Source organism: Homalodisca vitripennis, chromosome X (assembly GCF_021130785.1).
Source record: "Homalodisca vitripennis isolate AUS2020 chromosome X, UT_GWSS_2.1, whole genome shotgun sequence".
In the NCBI taxonomy this organism is placed as follows: Eukaryota; Metazoa; Arthropoda; class Insecta; order Hemiptera; family Cicadellidae; genus Homalodisca; species Homalodisca vitripennis.
The window spans coordinates 65,212,045-65,237,808 of NC_060215.1; the positions used below are offsets into that span (position 1 = coordinate 65,212,045).

At 32.1% G+C, this 25,764-nt stretch overlaps 1 protein-coding gene across 1 annotated transcript in view; it reads right to left on the minus strand.

Moving 5' to 3' along the window:
- Positions 1–16,352, minus strand: part of LOC124369095 (tyrosine-protein kinase transmembrane receptor Ror2-like) — a 42,536-nt gene extending 26,184 nt beyond the window's left edge. The window contains 5 exon segments of the mRNA XM_046826831.1: positions 2,250–2,320; positions 2,322–2,524; positions 4,807–4,985; positions 6,245–6,372; positions 16,066–16,352. Of these exon segments, the coding sequence (XP_046682787.1) occupies positions 2,250–2,320; positions 2,322–2,524; positions 4,807–4,985; positions 6,245–6,308 (517 nt within the window). The 5' untranslated portion in view covers positions 6,309–6,372; positions 16,066–16,352.
- Between the last annotated feature and the right edge of the window lie 9,412 nt (positions 16,353–25,764).

Below are 25,764 nucleotides of genomic sequence, written 5' to 3' on the forward strand. Positions count from 1 at the left end.
ACTATAGAACATTCAGATTTTAATTACTATATTTAATATTGAGAAATTTACTGTTTGCCACATTATTCAGTTATACTATATTTAACCAATGTCTAGTATAGTCTATAATGTTTTATGTGAAAATGTTATACTTTATAGTTATACTACTCTTTATATACTATGGCACTATTCAATGTAAATATGTTATTAAATGAATAAAGATGTTTGAATTGAATTGAGTTTTAATTTAAGACTATTGGTTATGTAACGTATTGCAATGTCATCTGCATAAGGAATGTTCTGTACTATAATATTATTTAACAACGTGTAAAAATAATATATCAAGTAAAAATAATGTAGATGCAGTTTCACTTTATTATTTTGGTGAGTGAATACAAACTGCAACCATATAGTATATTGCTATTCTTTCAATACAGGATCAAACCTATAGATCTATATTGAAACCATTGTATTGATATGTAACAATTGTGGACTGGCCAATGGCACTGCTTAGGAATGCCCAGACTTTTTTTATTGCTTTTCCTGTTATAGGCTGAAATAGGCTAATAAAATTTCAAACACCATTATTTTAGTGTACCCTATGCTATAGGCTACGTTTAATCATTACATTTTTATTAAGGTTCATTGTTTGGTAGACTTATGTTAGATATTTGGTTTTTATCCAGCAATTATATTCTTAGTAACTAGTCACAGTATACGATTATGGTACTGCAACATTAACATGTTGATTGCAATAAATGTACACTGCATTCTGAAGTAGATCGTATCTGGACAGTATATAAAGGAAACAGATTGTCAAGTCACGGTGAGGATGGTAATTGGCAGGCACGCAACAGTTTAATAGCTTATTCATAGTTTCACAGAGAGCCATATTGATTAAATTTAGCTCTAATATATCTAAGCCTATTCAACTTTACCCAGACAAAACAAGACTAGTTTTATATAAAATGTGTGAATTTTCCAATAACCAGAATTGTCAATGTTAGGAATTGATATGGCAATACTACAATAATATCTCATTTTTTTCAAATTAGCACATTTCAATTTAATGCAAATGTTGGGCTGTCAAGTTCTTCTTTTAGTTGGTTGAGCTTTAGCATAGCAAAGCCTATCACTCGTAGGGCTGGAAACATTTCATTTCTGTCTGTCTTTTTACATGTTGTCTGTCTGCACGATATCTCAAAAACGAACTAAAGTATAAATTTGAAATTGTGCAGCTTCATTTCTGTAGGAGGAAAACTGAAATAAATGTGTTGTTATAATAGGCACTATTTTTTCCCTTCAAGTATCACATATACAACAACTTAACATTTATTACCATATATGTATTTTTATATGCTTAGTCAAATCAACTTCTAATTTGTAAAACAATATTCCACTCTCTAAATTTCAAACATGTGTAATTCTTTTTTTTTACTTTTTGTTCTGTATAAGTTCATAAGTGATCTTTTGGATACCAAATATAAGGATATGTATGGATAGATCTAAATTGAGTTTGAGGTAATCATATTGTACTTTTGCATAATTAAAAATGTTTACATAATCTTTGTATAACTTTTGGTCTACTTGGAGCTAAACAAATTTTTTAGTGATGTTTCATATTTAACTACTATACAGATAGATCATCTTTCATTCAATTATTTAAATTCTCCAAATTTGATATTTTGAATAGGGCTGCATCTTTTCCAAGAAGGCCTATTAGAATAACAATACCAATGCTTGGTCTAATGAGACTCAAAGTAATGAAACAATGTGCCATTTCTTAATCATTAATTACATGGAATTTTAATTATAATGAATTTTACTAATACATAAAACAAACAGTGTACTGAAATATTACCTATATAATTGTTAAAAAGATTCTAGAAAGTTTTGTTTCAATTTCAGCACTTACAATCTATTAAATTGGTAAAAATAACACAACAAATATATGAATGTAAAATTATCTTTCAAATTAGAGAATTTAATTTCCATTTGATGTAAAAGAAAACACACACACAAATTAAGCCAAGAGAACCCAAATGTCATAATATTAACTTTCCAAAACTCTCTGGCAGTGTAACAATAGTGATATAAAGGGAGAAAGTTATACAATATTTTGGTAATATTCATAATTCAGAATGAAACAATTTTAAATAAATATTTACTAAACAAAGTTCTGCTGATAACATTTTGATAAAACATTGTTATTTATTTGGTTCTTGACATTTGGCTTAATCATCTTAAGCTATTGACAATTGCCCACTTACAAGTGACTTCATCCTGCTTCATCTCTGTGAGCTTGGCATGAGAACAGACAACTTTGTCTGTTTGCAATCTAGGTAAGGGCCGAGCAGTTGGGAAGTCGGAAATGACCTCGTGTCGTGAAGTAGACACCATGCTGTTTGTTGTTCTCTATCAATGCCCAGTCATTGTAACAGAAAAGGTCTCTGACAGCAACACAATCTTCATAACAAAGAGGGAGTCCTACTGGGAATCCGTTCACAATGTGACATTGAGGAAATGCATACAGGCACAGCATTTTCTGTAACCAAAAATATTACATCTCAGAAGAACAATTCGAAACTCCAACCACCAGACACACTTGGACTTACAAACACTATTTTAATATAAAAGACATATTTTATTCTTCCACAATTTTAATTTATTTTAAAAGCGCTTTCACTGTTTAAGCCATTATCAGTTATTGTTTACAGGAAAACATATGATAAAATAGTTAGAATAAGATTTAAAACTATTTGTAAAGACCAACAAGTAATAAATAATAAAAGCATTATGTAGAAAAATATGGTTTGCAATTCATAATTTTTGAATGAATTTCTTCTTTTACTAATGGTATAAAAATTTCACTGAAATTTACGGAATATGGGGAAATACATTTATCTTTCAAAACTGTCATACACGCACTTTCAATTTTGTTTCTTTTAGTCTAGGAAGATTCTTTAAAAAATACATTGATGATTCAAAATTTATAGCATGTTCAACTAATTTAGATTTTTCAATTTCTTCTTTTTTTATCATTGCAAATATGTTCTTTTAGCCTCGTTTCCACAGATCTTGATGTTTAGCCGATATAAGCATCCACAGTCAATTTTATATATTACATTCTTGGTTTCCTGTTGTTTGTTTTTTTGGTTTTAATTATGTTAAGTAGCTTCTTAGATTATTGACTTAGAGATTTAAAGATTTGATCTTGGACAAGAAGTTCATTTGCTAATTGCACTAAATCAATCACTTTTTACTCAGTGATGTCTCAGTCGTAGGTAGAAATGATATAAACATGGCTTTAATATCACCATTGTATAAGTATTTGGCATATGGGTGAGAAGGAGCATTGTTCAATAATAAATAAGCTTTCCTAGGAGGGTAATTTTTTTGTTTATGCTTCAGTGATAGAGACAAATTCATTAAAAACCCAGTCACTAAAAATTTGACTGTCCAACTATGCACTTCTTTGGTTGCATTTCAAGAGAAACTACGACTCTCTTCCATTTTATACTCAGTAAAAAAGTATAAAAGTATATTTTCCAGAATTCAGCAAAAGCACAAACTTTAACTCTGCTTTAACAAATAAAGCGATCATGTTTAACGTAAGTGCAGGGACAACTGTATGTAGCTTATGGTCAAGTGAACCTGATGATTTCCAAGTATTCTACGAGTATTAATCATCATGTGCCACATCACGCCACGGCTTGCTGGTTCGACCCAGCTACAGCCATTAGAGGCAACAGAAGCTAACTGACAAAGTCAACCCAATGATTTTGATCGAGTTTAGTCGTCATTATGTGCCACGCAAGATTGACCTATAACCTATTGAGACTAAAAATCGCACTTCTCACTGTAGTGACTTGTTTTGTTTAAAGCTTTTTCATGTTTTTATTTCTGATAATTAGCTTGGATAATCGGGACTCAGAAAATCAAGAGCCTACTGTTGAATAAAATCTGGTTTTAAATTGAAAAAAAAAACTTTTCAAACAATAAGAATATATATATTTGGCTTTTAATACAATTAAATTCTTATTTGAATAAAAACTTTTAGGTATCCTGCAAATTGGCAGTGTAAAGTTTTACATGAACCAAAAATAATGTCTGAACCTCAAAGAGTTAGAAATGTGTATCTGTATGGTAACACAATGCCCAGATATCATATTTTACAGTTTCATGACAAAATTACTGTTTTTGGACATTATTAATGAAAAAACAACTGCAAATAAAAAAAGTCTGGAAATTCCCTGTAGTTGTGAATATGTTACATTACTCCTAGGTACCAACAAAATGCAAAAAACCCATTCATGGAACAAGGATAACATTATGGTGAATACATTATTTTATAAACCGTTAAAAAAACTTATATTTATGATGGAAGCACAATGCAGAACGATAATAAGCACATTAAGGCGATTCAACTTTAGTTTCAGGCTCCCTGAGAAGTCGGTTTAATGTGATTGGCCAAGAGAGAGGGTTATATATGTTTCACAACTACAGCCAACCCCAATTATTCAGGCCAAGGGTACGAATCATACAAAACTGAGTATGTGAATCTGCTTACTAATTAGAAAAAAGCCACTGTTGTTAACATGAATAATTATAAGTACAATTTAGGTTAAATAATAAATAGTAATTGCTTTTATATACAAGTCTAATGTACTTACAATTTCATATTATTGGATTATAAATCCCAACTAATTAGGAGTAAACTTAAAACATTGAACTGAGACCAGTGTAAGATTTACTTTAAGAATTAAGAAACCGGTGATAATTATCACAATGTAATCAAGGAAGTATGAATACTAAACTAATAATAACCTCAGCTGCACTCCTACATGGCTCTTTAAGGACTTTTATCATTTCCTCCCAAAGACCTGCAGTAATGTTCTCATTGCGGCCTCCAGAGTCAGAGCTGTTGAACCATACTTGGCCGGCCCCCGCCAGGTAGTACTTGCACACCTTGCCACTGTATGGAGCACATTTGCCATGTGACATTTCTGCAAGAGAACACGTCATTAAATTAATAATTTGGATGTAACCATTTTGGATTAAACAGTTAAAAGCAAAAGGATTTATGGAAACATTGCCAACCGTGTATATTTTATCCATTTTAATGTTTGTTAGAAGCAATTTAGATATATTTAAGGAATTAGCTGCAGTTCACAATCATGACACAAGAAACAAGCATACACTGCTTAATAGCAAGTGCACCTTTAGTTTAACTCAGAAAAGTTTCCAATAACAAGGGATTAAATTGTATAATGTACTAACTAATTTCATTCAAACTATGCCAGTCAATTTGTTCAAGATACACATAAGACAAACTTTGATAAAGAACTGTATCTACAATGTAAAAAGATTTTTTAGACATAGACGACTTTTTAAATTAAGCATGACGAAGCTTAGCGACATTTTATTTTATTTTTTACCATTGTTATACATTTTTATTAATGTTTTTGACAAATAAAGATTGTCTATTGTAACTGTGATATAAGTACCGTAATGTAAACTGTAAACTTAGTTATTTTTAAGAATTATTTTATCTTTTTTTAACTTTGTTTTTTATTTATAAATATGTGTAAGCGATAATTTTAATTGTTTGAATTTTAAATGCTAGCATTAAAGGTCTTTTGTCACACTGTTGGTACTTTATTGTTTTTTCTTCCAGTATGGTGTATTTCTATTTGATAAATTGTGTATTTTATTTGATCATTTTTTTATTTTTAACACTAGAATAATGTTTATCTTCAGATCATAAATACATGAACCACTTAAAAGAAAATAATTGTATTGTAATATAGTTTTTATTTATAGTACTTGTTTACTATGTTCATGAAAATGTCTATTGTACACTTCAAAATTACAATAAAGCTTCTTGATTCTTGATTATTAATATTTCTTACATAATATAAAAATATTATTTTCTCAATAAGTCAATACATTTTAAGTGGTAAAGCAAACATTCATTAGTTACTCAACTAATCTGTCAATACTGTTAATTGTGGTATGTACAATAAATATTATTTATATTTTTATGTAACATAATGAAAACTAATGTGTTCATTCATTCAATGGTTAAATAATAACACTTCAGTAAGTTATTTTGTGCAATTAGCTATAAATTTAAGTGATAAAAATTATCACTTCACAATTATGGCAACGTCATGAACATTAGTGATTAAACTCAGTGCATGCAAGAATATTTAAAATTGAAAAATGAACTTAAATAATAATTAATATAAACAATAGTTTTTACCTTGCTCATTTGTCAAGACTGTAAGAAGTCCAAAAAGAAAAAATGACCACTCTATAAGACCCATCAGCCGTTCTCTCAAAAGCCATTAGATTCACTGAAAATTTTGGTGTAACATCCTTTGGCTCCTTCTGAAAAAAACACAAATAGTCAATTTTAAAGCATCAATAAATATGTATATGGTAATTATATTAACTCTTTTAATGCCCTGGTCTTAAAAGACCATAGCATTAAAAGAGTATGTATATATTGTGTATGTATGTATATACAGTATACATACATATATATATATATATATATATATATATATATATATATATAGACACAAATTGTTTTACTGGTAAATACCTTTAATTTGAAAATTTGAGGTCGGGTTTGTGGCATTGTATTATATTCATAAAAAATTGTTGATAAATTAAAGACCTTTAATTAGAAATGCTGCTCGACCTATGCTCCCATTAAAACTTTTCCTCTGACTCCTTGCAGCCGTCCTCCTGGAGATGTAGCGGTCCACAGAATACATGTTAAAATATTTTTGTGTGATAAAATTTGAATTCCTGTGATAAAACAAATAATAATTTTCATAAAAAGTTACTTGACTTGTGGTAATGTGTGTGGAACTGCATTTCAGTTGGAATATGGCTTTAAGGTTTTGCTAACTTCATGAAAAATGTATTTAAGACAAAGGAAGAATTTAAAAAATATATCATAAGTCAAGCTTCTTAATGTACCTTTTTATACCCTCAGAGCCCTCTACCATGCACAAAATCTCTAAAATAATGTAAAAATATCTATCTTAGGCACTTTTACTTGTGACACATCATTTGTAATTAGGTATCTTTATCGTAACCCACTGGTTGAACCCAATTTTTTATGAACCACATAACATGTAAAAACAATACAACCTAATTATTATTAGTAGGCTATTCAAAATTACCACTATTTTATTTATACTACTTGCAGTCCCTCAGGTTGCATAATCAAGGGTCCTAATGTCATCTGCCTCTTATTATTGTTTATAGTTCATCAAAACTTATTAATGAAATGCTTCTTGTAACACTTCTATTTAAAATTTTCGACCAACTCCTTGTAGGCAGTCTTTGTCACCTATGACGGTCCAATGTATTTAGATCTTAAACTGATAGTTTCTACTGGCCAGTGGAAGAAATCATCCTACTGGCCATCAACTAGAATCTTGTTGAAGTTTCACGTTTATATTTAACACATATTAAACTATCAATTCAGATATTACTCCAATCAATTTGTTATCTGTGTTCCTAATGAATAGAACTATCAAAAAGAGGTACTTTCTTGGTGAATTTGAATAAACTATAAATGTTCATGCATAGTTGGTCCTGAACACTGTGTTGATACATTAGTTGAGTATTTCAATTTCATTATTGTATCATAATTAATTTATAATAATACAAAATGTATGATATGCCAAGAAAAACCTAAGAATAAAATTAGCTACTTTTGAATGTTTGTAAGTTGTTTTCAGATTTTAATTAATCCAAAATGATGTTCAGAAGCCTCAAAGCCATATTACAGTGTTTCTCAAACATTGGTGACATATTTACTTGTCTGTGTGCATACGTGAGTGAGTGCGAGAGAGAACTTCATTAAGATTTGAATCATTAAGATTTGAAAGGCGTAAAAAATTACATTACATCACACTTTTACAAGAACAAAGTTACATTAAATATATCTGTCAAAGTTTCCCCATGGCAGGAACTCATCTTCACTGTGTAGAACGGTCGTTGAGCAAGCCATTTTTTTCAAATGGAGTCTGAGATTACGGTTCTTTTGACTCTTCAACTCATCTGGGAGGAGATAGTAAAACTTAGCGCAGGACGTATGATGGTTTCTTCACATACAATGCTGTGCGGTGAAATGGAAAATTGCAATTCTTAGCAAATCTGGTATTGTGTTCATGAATTGCAGCAAGTCTTGAAGTCAATTTATAGAAGCAGATGAAATCACTGCCAGAATGTAGTGAGAACCACTGTCAAAATGTCCATATCTTGAAAGGTTTCCTGAGGTATCACATATTCCCAATCCAGCCAATGTTCTTATTGCCCTCTTTTAGAGAAGTGAAACCCTTTCTAGGTTGGCACAGGATGAGCCCCTCCATAAGGTGATTCCATAGGTCATATGGCTCTCAAAAAGGGCATGGTAAGCAACTCTAGCAGTCTCTGCTGATGTCAACATAGTTCTTCCAAGAGAGGTCAACATCCACTAGAACTCCCAGATGTTTGGTAAGGTCAGTGGATTCAAGATTAGGTATACCAGCTACTTAATTTTTTCTTTGCTCCAAATATCAACTGCTTCATCTTTTCTTCATTAAGGACCAAGTCTATGTTGTTGCAGTAGTCATTATCCATATTCATTGCTATGAAAGAGTTAATCTCAAAATTTGTGTGAAGATAAGATGACAGTATCATTAGCGTACATGAAGCATTTGTTATAGGGGTTGATATAGGATGATAAATCGTTAAGAAACAATATGAATAACTGGCCCCAACATTGACACCTGAGGGACACCTCTAGTGACAGGTAGTGGAGTATATCTTATCTAGTATGTTTCACCTTTGATTGAGTAGTTTATTTCCACAATCTGAGCTCTGCCTTCCAGGTAACTGGCAAACCATTGAAGTGCTGTTCCATAACTCAGCTTTGACACAATTAGATCATGGCTCAAGCAATCAAAAGCTTTGCTGAGATCTAAGAATATCCTGTGACACTTTGGCCATCTTCAATGCTGTTGATTATTTCTTCAACCAGATCTTCCAAACCTGTCACTGTCAACCTGTCTCTCACAAACCCATGCTGACTCTCAGTAAGTAGACCGTTGATATCAAGATGTTGAAAGAGCCTTGATAAAACAATTCTCTCAATAATCTTTGAGAAGGTTGAAATCAAAGATATTGGCCTATGGTTTCCTGTGTCATCCTTTTTTTCCTTTTTTGTGCAGGGGAATGACTTTAGCCATTTGCAGACTGGAAGGAAAAAATCCCTGAAGATGTGATAAATTGGCTGCAAACTCAAGCGGTAAAAGAAGTTCCTTTTTGCAAAATTTAACAATCCTAGAAGTAATCTCGTCTAGTCCTGCAGATAGCTTTGGCTTTAAAGAGTCGATTATCTTATTTAGCTCAAGCTCATTAGTTGGTAAGATCCCACTTACACTTATATGGCCATTATAATTCTGAGAGACAGAAGGCACAGATATAGATTGATTTAAAACATGGCCAACAGACTTCAAGGTATTATCAGCTATGTTGGTGAAGAACTGATTAAAGTGGCATGCCATTATCTTGGAATTCATTACGCTTTCTCCATTTACAGTTCAAGACTTTATCTAGAATGTTGACTTCTTGATGATTGCCGCTCACAGTTGATCACGTCCCAAATAGCCTTGCTTTTGTTGTCAGATGTCATAATATGATTGGCACTGGAAGTGCGTCGAAGTTCTCTTAGCTTTAGGTCATAACTTTTCTTTAAAGTGTTTGCTTTTAATTTATCCTCCTTCTTACCACCAAAGATACTGGCTATTGCCCTCCAAGAATATACTCTTCAATTCCCTGGCTTCTTCATCCCAGAATATCTTCTTTCTTGACCTTCGTGTTACTTATTGATTTTTCTTAGCGGGCAGGTGAGATCAAGTATTCAAGTGACAGATCTTATAAAATTGTTATAAGCCTCATTGAAATCATTGGTGTTGAAGACGTTTTCCATCGTTTCCAGAAGTAAGTGACTTCTGTTGATTTAAATTTCTTAAGTTGGTGTTTCTTCTAGAGGAAATTGTAGATTTGTTAGCCGAGGTAGGCAAAAAACTCAGTAAGCATAATTGTTCTGTATGATCAAAGATAACAGTATGCATCACCTGCACTTCTATGTGGTCTAGGCTTAAATTAATACACACTGCGTCGATAGAGATAGCAGAGGTTGGGGTGATCCTAGTGGGAAGCAGTTTGATTTTTTTTATGTTAAAAGATGCTAGCATTTTATTTAGCAGACTTCTTATTTATAGATGAATATTTTAAATCGTCAATATTTAAGTCTCCAATGATTAGAATATGTGAGTTAGTTGTTGGAAGTAATGTCAATAATGTCTGCAATAATTCTAGAGCTTGTTTGGAGATGGCTAGGCAGTTTGTGGGTGGCCGATAGATTCCTAGTATAAAAATGACCTTAGAACTACTGAGACTAATTTTTATTAATTTTTCTAGCCGTAAACACTTAATTCGTACAAATAATGCTGGAAGAGTTGAAAGTTTTATGCTTTTAAATAGTGGTGCACATGATGTTGGTACTGCTTTGACCGGTACTCTCATGTCTTGTTTTTGCAATAAAAACATTTTTCCAACCACACTGAATTTCCTTAACACGTGCACAATATATATATATATATATATACATATTCTTCCTTAAAACAAATTATATACATAGCAATACTCATAAAATATGTGTGACATACTTTTAAAGCAGTTTTTGGATCACTCAATTTTTATATAGTTTTAATAGTAAATAAGGCTATATTTATTTTATTACAAAATATGTCAATGAGGGTATTCCATTTCATATTGTTGTTTAATGTTAGGCGCAAAATGTTGTTTGTTGATCATTTAAAGTATTATCATTATCAATTTTTAGCTTTATTTCTTCTACATTTTTTTAACATTGTGAATGTTTAGTATGCTTGATTTCTCACAGTTTTGGTGAAGGCCATTTGAACTGAACTTGTTATTGTTACTCTTTATTACAAGCTGCCAGTTATCGTTGTTTAAAGAAGCTAAATTGATTATAGTTGATTGGTTATAATTGTATAAGCTTCAGGTTACGATTTGTTTATCGTAACCTACATTACAATTATGTGTTGGGTTATTTATTCACTTGAAGAAGAGATCAGATTGCAGATCTTGAAACATAGTGTTACTGATTTTTTTGTATCATCACTGGACGATGACAAATGTCCGAAATATCCTGTTTCCGTCATCTGTAATGCGGTAACAAGTCTTCTTAAAAATAAAATAACACCATATAACTTAAGGGCATTCTTAACTCAAATTTTAATGTTTTTTTATTATTGACACCTGGTAAGTTTTTATTGAGGTGAGAGGAAAACATAAGAAAAATAAACATAACTAATTTAACCAAAATACTAACTATTTACTTTCTTAACTATATAATTTGCTTCCTATCTACTGACCTATTCACCTACCATCACAGCATTTATATAACACTGACAAGATAGATCAGATCATACGTAAATAACAGAAAAATTTGTGTTTTTGTACTTTGATATTATCCATAGGCCACTATTTTCAGAAGAGTTTTTCTTACTAGGAACCCAAAAAAACCAAATTTCAGAAAGAACAGGTTATATTTAACTTACTGTCAAAATTACATGTCATTATGATGATCGGTTCTTGGTTCCTGCGTCCCAAAAGGAAGCGTTGTTAGCGAAAAGGAAGCCACACTGTCCCTTTCTACTACTTATTATTACACGATATAAGTAGCTTTAGATTAGGTTATCATATGTTACAAATATGTTCTAGTAGTACTAAAGTTAAAGATAACCTTTAGGAGCACTGAGGTGATCTGAGCTTTAATTTGGGTACTGTCTTGAGGGATGTTTTCCTTTTTCCTGCAGAAGTGCAGGGTGGCACCTGAGGCACCAATGAAAACCGCAATGATGGCCAGAAGCATTTTCAATTGGTACTTGGTACTTTCCCAACCTCAGATCACGTCCCAGTTTGTCTAACTTTTCCGACGTCACGTTGGACTATCTGGCATATGATCTGAGGTTTAACTCAGTGAACTGTGCACTTTAAATTTTAAGCTGTGACAGTATTTCATGTAAAAGTGGGATGCAAAATGAAAAACTTTACCTTATCAAGATAAAATTAAACTTATAGAGACTGTGGACACTGGAAATTAGAAAAAAGTGACATTGCAAAGGAGTTTAGTATACCTGCTAATACTCGACCATTTCTTAATATGCATTTTACCAATAACATATTCATTATCCAAGCCAACATTATTACTGTAGTTGTTGTGGATCTCCATGCTTGGATTTAAGCTACTGTATGTTTTGTTTTGATATACAAAATGGTTTACAAAGAAGGTTTTAAGTTAAGATGCAAAGTATTATTGTCCAACAAGACTAATGTAAGACTGGGAAGTGAATACCAGAAGGAAAGTAAATAGGTGACTATTATCAATTAAAGATTTGTCCAAACCATAAGAAATACTCTAGAACCTAACTCTTACTGCTAATATTTTGAAAAATGTTTTATCCCAAACAACTTTAATAATTATTTGGATGTGAAAATCATATTCAGATATTATATAGATACTGAATATAAAAATTTCCATGGGCTAATACATAAACAGTACAAAACTTAAATGCAGAGGACTGAACTGTAACATTCCATCAGAAATAATATCTAAGCACCTACATCTAAACTTGTCCCAGTAGAGAGGAAAAAGTTCCTATAAAAGATTTGCTTAAATGAATTAATTTGGGAAAACCTAATAATCACAACTAGCAAAGAGAATTTTTTTCTGTTCCAATTTTAATCAGGCTATATTTTTTTAGTTTGTTTTTTTAATTGTATCCTGTTTTAAGTGCCCTATATGGATACTAAAATAAATAGGTCTTGGCATTGTAAACTTTTATTAAATATAACCAAGAAATTCAGTGAGGAAAGTGTCGAAAATTAATCAAAATAACCCAAATTTAACCTAATACCCATTTAACATCAACAAACAAAGGGGACTAGGAAAAAAATCAGGTTCTGTTTGGAGGATTAACAAGATAGGAGGAGTGGTATCAGGGTGCCCAACATGAAGCCAACACAAAAAAATATACTACCTAAAAACTCATCTAAACTTACTACCTGACTGTCGGACCCACCCAAAGGGCCAATCGCCCTACCTGATGGCTAACCAGCCTACCTGAGGACTGCCCTGAGTATCTAAAGGCCAACCTGTCTATCCGAGCCAACTGCAATAACTTCCTTATTTTCTGCTATACCTTCCTTAATTCACGTTTCATTACCACCTATATTATTACACATTATAGAAGAAGTGTTGAACAATTTATAGTGTAAAGAATTGACTGTTCCTAAACTGAATAAATATATATATATATATATATATATATATATATATATATATATATATATATATATATATATATATATATAAAGTTTAATACAAATTGTTATAACATTTGAAATATTTACACTATTCAAATAATACGGCCCAATACTAAATAATATGCAGTTGCTGTTTACTTTTTTATATGACATATATTTTTACAATATATTAATCCTAGAACTGGCAATGGGATCACTGTTCTGGGCCCTATAAACAGCCACACAGATGTTTTTATAATGTATCCCATTTCATAAATGTTAGTCCAAATATAACCAATTATATGTTAATTTATTCCCAAATATTTGGAAAATATTATATTAACAATAACCTAATTTTAGTTTTCATGTAAATAATTTTTTTTAAGTTATTTTTGTAAATATTCCGCTGTGCAACTGCTTAGCGATAAGTTTTACATCAAAACTGTAAATGTATATCTATTCTAAAATTTGAGCTAATTCCAAAAATATATAGTTATTCTAACTTTGACCACAAAACTTATTTGTTACATGGCTTTGTATAAAAAAGCACACTCAGTTACTGTTTTTTTTAAAAATAGGTTGATCTCTAAAGAAATAAACATTCATGGGTAAACATAATCTTATGACTGCATTTATACTTACGTATGTATGACAGTTAAACAAAAATAAAATAGAATACTAAATTTGAATCCTTCCTTATTTACATATGTACAATATATACAAAGTTTCATCGTTTACTCAAGTCACTGAATTTCACCCTGTGTTTGCAGCCTCCCTGTTGAACTAGTTTGGCATATTGTTCGAGCAGATTGTAAGGCTTAGGAATAACTCCACAATTACATCAAAAGCAAAAGATATTGGTTTTCTTTTTTGAGTTTTTACACTTAAATATGACACACAAGTAACAGTTAATGTTGGAGGGTTTTGCAAGTTCATGAGCAGGACCAAGGGCATCAGCAGGTGGAAGAACAAATTCTCTGTCCGACTAACAATTTTGTGAGAGAACACTAATAGGAAATTATGTCTACTACATGGTCTGTCAGTATAAACAGTCATAAAAAAAAATTGGATGATCCAAAACGAGCTCTGAGATCATACGATTGATCTCTTAAATTTTCATCCATTAATGAGCAATTAAAACTATAACAGAAAACTAAAACAAAGTAATAACAACACTAAAACAATATAAAACAAATTTTTTTCACAAATACTATTGGACTCGTAACTCCAAACACAAAACCCGGTACTTGTTTACAGTTTCACAACAATAACATGGCTGGCACGTATTACATTCACGTCAGCTGTCTGTTAAGAACAAAGTTCAATGTAATATGATAGTCAAAATAAGAACAATAAATCGATACTAATGTTAATGCTCTACCAGATAAAATCAAATAAAATAATTCATATGACCTTAAATACATAAAATGCAATTACTATAAATGTCTACTTTGGGGACGAATATTCGTCGTTGCCAAATCAGTTGGACCTTTAGCGACAAAAATTCTTTTCATGCCAGCTGTAGGGTTCATGTACATTATATTTAATCCTGTGAACATATACAAGTATCTTTTCATATAATTTGTAAATCAGTATCTTCTCGCCCTAAAATCACTGGGACATAATCTCAGGTAAAAATACTGATCAGAAATGCCCCTGGCCATCAGTGCGGGCTTCAGTGGTGCCTCAGGTACCACCCTGCACTTCTGCCGAAAAAAGGAAAACTTCCTCCAGATAATACCGAAATTCAAGCTCAGATCACGTTAGGGCTTGTAAAGCTTGTTTGTAACTTTTTATATTTATAATACATATGGCTAATAACACATAGTAGATAAGGACTTCATGTTACCCAATAATTGTGTTGTATAGTGAAAATTTGAATTAACTCGTTTACAATTATTAGTTTACCACTAAAAAGTTACATTGTAGTGATTTAGTTAAATTTTAGTATACTATGTTAGCACGGTAACAGGTTACTAGAATGTAACTCTACACGTTATTTTGTAATATAATATATTGACAACTAACAGTATTTCCCGTTTATAACGGCCTATACTAAAATACCATACACATGATTGTTTGAATTAATTTGGAACAAGAATGTCAAACTGAATTACGTTATAGACGTACCACCCTATCTATGAGGGATTTTCTCCCTTTAGGAAGGAATGTTTTTTTTAGTTTTTAGGCGTTTTCTCTCTTTTATGTGAATATTGCTAAACTAGTTACTTAATAGTTTCCATTTGAACAACCAACAAAACATAACAAAAGGGTATTTTAAACTAGTATGCCTTTAATTCTTTCAAAACATCAAATATTGCTAGATAACAGTTATTCATAAGAAGTTTTTCATAACACTAACTTAAAGCCTAATAATTTGAAGCTCAATGGCTATCTAGCTGCCTAATAGGCTATAAGAGCATATATTTTGTAGTTATTAAAAAGTCATTGTTATGGTAAAGTAACAATTCCATTCTCATAAACACTTATAGACTAATTTCTTTTCTCTTGTATCCATATTACTAAATTGTTATGCTAGGCCATTCAAAATTTTAAAACCTTCTTAACTTAATATAAACTTCTCAATAACATGTTGTGTTTTCAAAATAGAACAAGAAGTTTAAGATACCAAAGTTTACACTGATAAAAAATATATAAATTGTGATCAAATTGCCAACTTACCTATTAGTTAATTGGTCCTCAAGTTCTTTTGATTTGAGGTTAAGCACAAACTCCTAACTTGTATTTTTTAAATTCAACTTTCTATGAAATAATAAAACCGTAAAACAAACACATGTCTTTCAGTGAAGGATTGTTAGTTTTAAAATGTCGATGAATCAGTTTACAATTAATAAAAATCCAAGGAATGTCCGTTTAGCATCAAGAATTTCCAATATATCATCAACTCATACATATACACAACACAATTCACCATTACTGAGTAGCCACTAGCCAGTAGTAGCCTCAAGTCTATGGATCATGGTTGTATTTCGCAATTCTGATTTCCAATGCTACCCGTATCAATGTTCCAGCACTATACGTTAAGATCCCATCACTGTACTACATTTGCATCCGAGGTACAATCGCAAATGTTTAGTGGAATAATTATACGAAAATAACAAATTCTGATCTAGAAACTATCCACACTTTATTCATATCACTAATAGAAGAATATTTTTCTTTTATATTTTACTAATACTACGTGGCCATCCACTCACTGACAAAGAATACTAATATGGATTCGATCATAACAAACCAACACGTTACTTTACTTTGAAAACTTTCTGAGCTGCTAGGTCCAGGGATGTTCATCTCAAGTGGTAAGTTTTGAAATAAAATTTGAGTTTAACACTCGTATAATGAACTACTTTTGTGCATAAATTTAGTGATACGTAGGATGACAATCCCTGTGGTAGTTTGGTAGCTTGTGTTATGTTAATGATGAATTTTACTGAAACATGTATAATTGTTTTTGGAAATTTATAAAATAATGGTCTTGGCACCATTATTTCACTTAAATTAATAAAATCCTTACAAATTGCGAACTAAATCAGATGCGTGGGAACTCCTATCACAGTAGTGAAAATCACTTACCGTATATAGCCACGGTCTTATGGAGATAAGGCACTCCTAAACAAACACACATTCAGGTTTACGGGTACTTCCAACTCGTCTGTGACCAGCGTTCACACCCAAGGAGCGTATAGATATAATTTATACAGATTTATTAGGTATAGTGTTGCTCAGATTTATCTTCAAGCCTTTTCATCTTATTTAGCCGTATTTATTCACAATAATTAAAGTCCAAGATGGGGTAGCAAATGGATGTAAAGACCTTTCCAACCACCCTAAAGTCTGAAGTGTCCACTTCACCATAAACTTAATGAAAGGTATAGCCTTTAATATACTCAGTTTGACAATACCATAAGCTCAGTTATATTCTTATTTCATTGTGCACTAATGTTCATCCAGGCGTGTTGTAAGGACAAATCGTCCAAGCACTGCCAGTCAATTGGCTCACGCAGTGAGTCTGTAGTCATATTTTTCTACATAATCGTTGCATCACTGTTGTTACTTCTATGATTTGCATTCCTCATACGCCAAGCCACATCTAACAGCCACTTCAAACCATCATATTCACCCTTTATCATTCTCTATCTGCCTATGCACAGTCAACCATTACACTCTCTCCATCGATTCCGACCGATACCATAATAAAGTCAACCTAGCCTTTGAACGATAACTGAAATTATCTCTTCAGACAGTGGCTAATGAAGATGGTGATTAAAATTGTTATATAATGTGGAGGGCCTTGATATTACCACCACCACTAAAAGGAGGAGGACGAGAACATGGTCGACCATTTCAACCATTGCCAAACCTTCACTTGTCTAACTGCCAGCAGAGATAACAGCATTAGACTACCATTTCCTTTTTGGTCTTTGATGAAAACGTAGATGGTGTTTTGTGCTCCAAGTCCATTTCAGGTTTCTACTTTGGTTCCTGTGACATAAAATAGCTAGTCTAGTGAAATTTACTGTAACAATATTTTGCATCTCTTGTCCACTTGGTGTAGTTCTAAATTAATCAAATTTCCAATACCGATTCATTTCTGTCATGTGCTTATTATTTAAGATTTTCAAATGTACGATGTTGATTTTCGTAATTTAAATTATGCTTTATGATTTATAGTTAGACTCTTCTTCTTACATCTTTCAAGGAGAGAGTATTAGTGTAGAAATAGGTGTAGCTTTTATAGTATTCCGTGTTTATCGTTATCTTGAATAAAATAAACATCTTTGAATCTGTTAATGTCGGGCTAAAGTTTAGTTGGAAATATATTTTATAATTGCATTGTTAGATAACTGAAACACATAATTTTAGATACAGTCTCACGTTTGGCTACTTGTTTAAAAATAGTTAAAACAGTTATGTCTCTAGGAGTTTCAGTAAGCACACAGTTAGCTCGTTTTGTTGTTAAAGTTAACTTTCGGGTGTCTGACAAAACTTAGAGAACTCAAATGAAAATCCAAAAATACAGGGCTCGGTCATTCGAAATCCAGAATTCATACATGCGCAAGAGACGGGGCTAGTACTTCCTAATTCCATTCGCATTTAAGTTTGATTATGACAAAAATTATAATTAAATTATTAGATTTCAGTAAAACCTGAAACCTATCAATCTCCTTTTAAAGAATTCAGTTTCTAAACATATAAAAGTTCGATCGTATTTTCAAATTGCTTTTTAATATTTATTGTACACAGACGTACCTAACTTTAGTGCATCTAGTAAGTTATATGGTTGCATCACAGAAATACAAACGTATTTTTAAATATGTTTATCATTTGATATTAAAAATTAGCTATAAGATGTTGTTCTCCCAAAACTGTTCGTACAGTTTGATATGGTAGTTCTAAAACCACATATACAGGGTGTATCAAAAAGAATCGACCGATTTGGCATGTGAATATTTCGAACAGTAGTAAACATATACAATTACTGATTTATTTGGCTGAAAGGGAAACTCAAAAAGTTCTTTTTTCATACGTTTTCAAAGGTATTCAATATTTCCACCTTTAGATACACGGCATATGTCTATGCGGTATTCAAATTCATCCCACACTGCAGCGAGCATGCCCTGAGTTACTGATTCCACTCCTGTTGTAATGCGATTCCTTAGCTCATCCATTGTTGTTAGTAGCGGAGGCACATATACAGAGTCTATGATGAAACCCCACAAGGAAAAATCACACACAGTAAGGTCCGGTGACCTTGGAGGCCAGAAATGTAAGGATGCGTCATTTTGTCCAGTGCGGCCGATCCACCGGTCACGAATTCTTTGATTTAAAAATTGCCGGACTGCCTGATGCCAATGTGGCGGTGCCCCGTCCTGTTGGTAAATGAAGTCGTTCGAATCAGTCTCCAATTGGGGGAAAAGATCATTCTCAAGCATATCGAGATATATTATTCCTGTAACAGTGTTCTCAGCAAAGAAAATGGACCGTACACCTTTTCCCGTGAACCCGCGCAAAACACATTAAATTTTGGAGAGTCTCTCTCATGTTGCACAATTTCAAGTGGTTTTTCTGTGCCCCATATTCTAACGATAACGTTATGGCGGTTTACCTTTCCATTTAAATGAAATGTTGCCTCGTCGCTCAACACTATGCGCGATACAAAATGTTCATCGTCCATCGTCCTGTTTTTTATCAAGAACGAAGTTACAAAACTCCACGCGTCGTTCTTTATCACCCTCACAGAGATTGCAGTATCTGAAGTCTGTATCCTTTCATGTGCAATCGTCGACGCAACACACGCCAGATGGACATAGGAGGCATGTTGAGCTGTCGAGCAGCGCGGCGAACAGATTTCTGAGGGCAGCGTGTGAAACAATGGCGGACGCGCTTCACGTCTTCATCGGACACTCTGGGACGGCCCGGTGACTTGCCTTTACACAGACAACCTGTTTCTTGAAATTGTGCATACCATCGTCTAATGCTCTGTGATGTAGGAGGATCAACACCATTCTTATTAAGAAAGTCACGCTGAACAGTTATTACAGACTCACACTGCGAAAAACGTAGAACACAAAACGCTTTTTGTGGTGAAGACGCCATTTTCACTAGAAATGAAGTAGGCGTTCACTCAAGCACGCTGCTGCTACCTAGCGGGAACCATGTAAAACTTTAAAAGATACTCTTTTCAACAGTACGTTGTTGGCGCATTTAGCTCAACAAACAGAATAGTTATGATTTTATTAAATCGGATGATTCTTTTTTATACACCCTGAACTCCATATGGTAAAAATATTTGTATAATACTCAATTGTCTTATTTTAAGTTAAAATAAGACAAATATTTATGGCAAATTGTATCATTATAACTTTAATATTTTTATTTCTAAATGTTCATGAAACAACACAAATTTCCAGTTAACTGGTAAGACCTGTAGTTGAAGATTTGTTTATTTTGACTCGAGGAACAACTATATCCTTAAGTTTGAGGACATTTATAATAGATATGCCGCGATAGCACAGACCATTGACAGGATCTGTATCTGTGGCCTCCACGGTATGATAACAACTTTCTGTCAGGTCTAGTGTTTTAAGCCGAGCACGACACCCTAGAACCCCCCTTCATATTCCGAAAATGCACAAGCTGCAAGTAAACGTAGCTAAGGGCACTGGACCAATTGTTGCCGTTGTGGGGAGCGGTAGAGAGTAAAAACAATGTCATTCCAAAAGTTGACTGCAACTCAAACAAACGATTCCAATCGTATTTGGCGAATTTTGTGATGTGCGACAAGAACATTTTGTATATGTCAGACATGGCTGCTAAACAAAACAATATAACTACACAAACTTAAACAATAGTCAAAACACGATTCCAATATTTTGAAGCGTGTGTAGGTGAATGCGTATACCAGCGTGGCGCTTACTTATTTTTTTTATTTCTAACTTGAATTCCAAATAAACATAGCTCAACAAATCTAAACAAACGATTCTACAAGGTGAATGAGTAGTTCTGCCGTGAAGCTAGTGGAACACTGTTTTCGTTATATATGGAATATAAATAGCAAACAAATGCTAATAATAGTTAAACAAACCTAAACAAAGGATTACAATATGTTTTAAAGTATTTTTTGAAATGGCATCAGCTAGCTTCATATGACTGGACGAGGCTAAGACGCACAAGCAGTGGGTGCGGAGTAATAGTTTTGTACAAGGGCAGTACAGCGCGCCGAGTTCTCCTATTTGATAACAATGCCAGGTAGCTGCGACGTGAGCCATATATTTAGGTACAACGTGCGGAGTGTAGAGACAACTGTGACCTACGCCCTCTCACACTTAGTCTTATGGCCATCTCAACCGAGATAGCAAAACTGCTCCGATAGTCACGGTATATTGTTGTAATAACATTAAAATAAACATAGTAATAGGTTTGTTACTTATATGTTTCGCTGTGAAGTGTTGAAATATGTTAACAGCATTTTAAGAAATGGAATATTCTGTCTATATCAGGTGAAAGTTAATAAATCACACGAACACGTTAAACAAACTAAAACAAAATATCACTAAGCAGGTCGTCAGCTCGCTGCACAAACAAAAGGTTAAAAAATGTTTTCTACTTTTTACCTGATGCCTACAGTCCTCAAATACACTTGATTTTTAACCCTCTTTCTTTTTAATAGTCCATAATCAAAAACAGATTGTAAAGAAAGCATATTAACCCATTAATAAGTACTATTAATATTCCAAAACAATTCTTTCTTCATGAAGTAGGGTAACTTGTATATGTTCTTGAGCCCATTCTCCCAGCCTTTTAATTATTATAACTTTTGGCCAACTTCTAGTTTCACTACTTGGCATATTTCATCCTTCTTTGTACAAAACGACAACACTATTGTTGTTTGTAAAATTAGAAGCTCTATTTTTTAAATAACTTTAGTAAAAGAATTCTTGAAAAAAGAAATAATATATTAAATAGCATGATATAGTTATAATTTGTTCTGTTTTGTCATAAATGCATAAAATTTATGTAGATAAAATTATGAAGGTTTTCAAGTAAATTATGGTAGTTACATCCCGTTTTTAATAATTGGCAGCAATATTTTTTAACTGGCAAAATAGTGCTGGAATTCTTAGCAGATATCGTGCACTAAATCACAGGGATTTTAAGTAGATACTTTTTCAAAACTGGTCTGGGTTGATAGGGTTAAATGATTTAGAGTGTTAGAATAGTAATAGGTTTTTGTATTTTTTTGTCATTACATTAAAGAAATTTTCAAACTATCTTCAGTAAATCAGGTTTTAACTATAGGGCTGTGGTTAGCACGTGGCAAGCTAATGTGCATGAGATACACACAAGCCCTCTTTCACTAGAATGGTCCAAAAAATATCCCAGTGACTGCATTTGACGTGAGCAATGTAGAAAGGATAAAACTAGTTTTCTTGTTTTCACTTTGGATCGCTTATCGGAGTATCTGAATTACAAAGTAAATTTGTAAATCCTGAATAAATACATACATTTTTACGTATATACATTTATATACATAATTCAGATACATTGGCCCTTTATTATCAATGAGACTAATGGATGGGTCAGTCATGAGCGTGAGTCGAGACTGTCGTTTGTAAAATTGACCTTAGTCCGCTTCCGAATCGCATGACGCATAGCCAATAAGTAGAGGGGCCTTGTTTTGAAAGGTCCTCGCTAGGTGTAGGAAAAAGAGCTCACACAACTAAGAATTTTATTTGTCAAAGAGTGACATGTATCTTTGTCTTATAATAACCAAACCATGCACACTTTGTTGTACTTACAGTTTACAATGACAAGTTTTGCATATTATAAAATAGTGATTCAGATTCAGCCGACCTCCTGAACTCTTTTTTTCTATCTTTATAATTTATGTTGTGCCCTAAAATATAATCTCTTGCTTGAGTTCCTAAAAACTCCCCACAACATCTTGAGTCCCTGGGCTCGGATCCACCGGTTCCCATAAAAGAATAGCAGGACACTGAATACAGGAAAGGAATAGTGATCTCTCGCATTAATTGTACATACACGGTTTTTAATACATTAACATTATTAGTGACTATAATTAAAAAAAAAGAATAACAACAGTAAGATATGAGTTCTGTTCAAAATATATACATTTTAATAGTTGTATCTAAACATTTTAATTTTCTTTTGTCCTAGTTTTCTTAGTGAGAGCACCTATGATATATTCAAAGGTGCCCTATTACAATTTGGAAATGGAATTAGGCTTGAGATACAATGAATTTAAACAAAAATTTTATTTCTGGCTTTTAGTCAATCCATTTTTTCTTTAAGAGAATATTTTACTGTGGAAGTATTAGTTTATAAATATAGCTTATTTAGTTCATTGATTAGATTTTAAATGAGATTTAGATGTTTTATTTATACAGATTATACTTTTTAAATGTATCATTGTTACATAATTCTATTACAGTAATTTTATGAGGCTCTGTTTTACTTGTTGCTGTTATTTATTTATTGGTTATGTACGAGTAGTTTATTAATTTTTTATATTCCTGGTATTTATTTATTTAAAATTATATTTACTTTATGATGTAACTATTTTGACAACTTCATGTTTTGCCTACAAAATTGGTATATTTGGACTTCTACTAGTTTTTAAATTAATTGTCTTGTATATGAATTGTGTTGATGCTTTTGTAAGCTTTATGACAAAAACATATTCTTATTCTTATACATATTCAGTGTTCGTGCATAATTCTAACACAGTTGTTCACTGTATATTTGGAATGACATAAACACAAATATCCCAACTGCTACATTTGTAATATTAACAGTTAAGTTATATTCTGAAAGGGTCCATTTTCATTTTCCTGCTTTGAGGGTCACCTGGCTGCTGATATTGTTTGAACCTTTAATTTTCGTTTTTGGAAAGTATGCATATCTGTAAACCCGATACAGTACAGTGTAAACCCCTTTTATCTATATTTTTAACCTATTTATTTCATTCAGTCTAAGATCATATCAATGTTTATATTCGTAAACAGTATCATATTCCTTATTAGAACAAAAATGTACACATTGCCCGCTGATGATTTTCTTGGCTCTCAAAGAAATTACAAAATTGTGTCTGGTGTATTGCTTTGTGATTCCATTCAATATGGACACAGACCTGACTTGGTGCACTCACTTGTTTCCTCAAATGATAGTCATGGAGGAAATGGCTCACTGAATTTTGTAGTGCTAGATTTTTCTGTTCAATTCCTTTGGCTAATTCTGAGCCATATTGTCAAAACAACCCAATTTTGAATATTTTACATGCACATACTCACAACTTCTTTCATTGAATTGAATTTCAATTGGAATCATAAAATAAAATAATATCCAGGATAAACTAATTGGTTTCAACTCTTCAATGACGGCTATATATGGTAAAAGTTAAATAATAAATTGTCATTGCGTTTGCAGTACACTACACTATCTCTCATAATACTTGGAACTTCCTGTTTCCGTGGGAACTCACAAACTTATTATTTCCAACTTTTCCAATATTTTGTTTTCACAAAAACCTAATATTGTTCATTACGAACAATTTAAAACGAAAAATAGCCAAACGGACTAGTCTTTCTCAAGTGATGCACTTACCAAAAAAAAAAAATTATTCCTTTTTTGAATGTTTTTACTACTTTGCTTTCTCTGATTTGTCTTTTAATTATAAATGTAATCGATTTTAAAACCTACTTTGCAAAGACATTAAGACTTAAAATTTGAACACAGCTCAGAAATGGATGACAATGTAATATGCAATAATATAAATATATTTATTTTAAAGTAAAAATTAAAACTGAGTATATTGTGAAAGTTTCATATATGACATTTTTAGTAAGTTACAACAATGTGATGAAGGTACTTTCTTGATTCGTTGGTTTAATCTTTATAGCAAGCTATATGGTGAAAGGTGCTAAATCGTTTTACTCTAGAGTTTTGTTTGTGATTATTTATGAAAAATGGGATAGTTGGAGCAGAGTTGAAGCAACAGTTTCTTAACTCAATTTCTTGTCTGCCTATTAAGTACAATTTTTTAATAAATTTTAATCTGATTTCGTGTAGAAGAACATGCTTTAAAATTTTTTAAATGCTAAGAAATGAATGGAAATGCAATAATATACAGGGTGATTCGGTTAGTGTTACCGGCACTTTCTGAGCTGATTGTACTATAAAAAATAAAGAAAAAAGTTCATATAAACATGGGTCCGGAAATGCTTCCTTACTGGGTTATGGCCAATTGAAGATTTCACCAAAAAATTGTGTGCAGGAGGTCAAATGATGATTTGCCCGCGTGTTTATGAAGAGATATTTATAGGCGAATGCAACTTTTTCTAACGGATTTTTAGATGAGAAATTGAATATAAAGTTCATCTCATAGCTGTATCTCATTTAGTTTTTTTGTTAGTTATACTACAAAAAAACAGAAATAAAATAATTTTGAAAACACTTTTTTAAGGTTTTAACGGACAATTATTTTGTTTAAATAGGCATTGAAGACCCACATTTTTACAAAGAAACTTGCAGAAAATTTAATTCTGAATAAAATTATGTGCCACACGGCTATTAACAGCGAAGTATTAGTTTCTGGAATTTAATTTTACAACAAACATTCTACCAAGCAAGAAATTCCAAAGCAAAGGAAAACCGCATTTTAATGACATAGAGTAGCCTACACATAAGATTTTATTAGGATGCAATTTAAATTAAGTTTTAAATAAATTATTGTTTTTCATCTAAAGCTTATAATACTACGTACCACTTCCATAACAGGTGTTCAAAAATCAGTCCTTGTACTTCAATACACTTAGCAGCTCGCTTTCTGATTGATCGAGT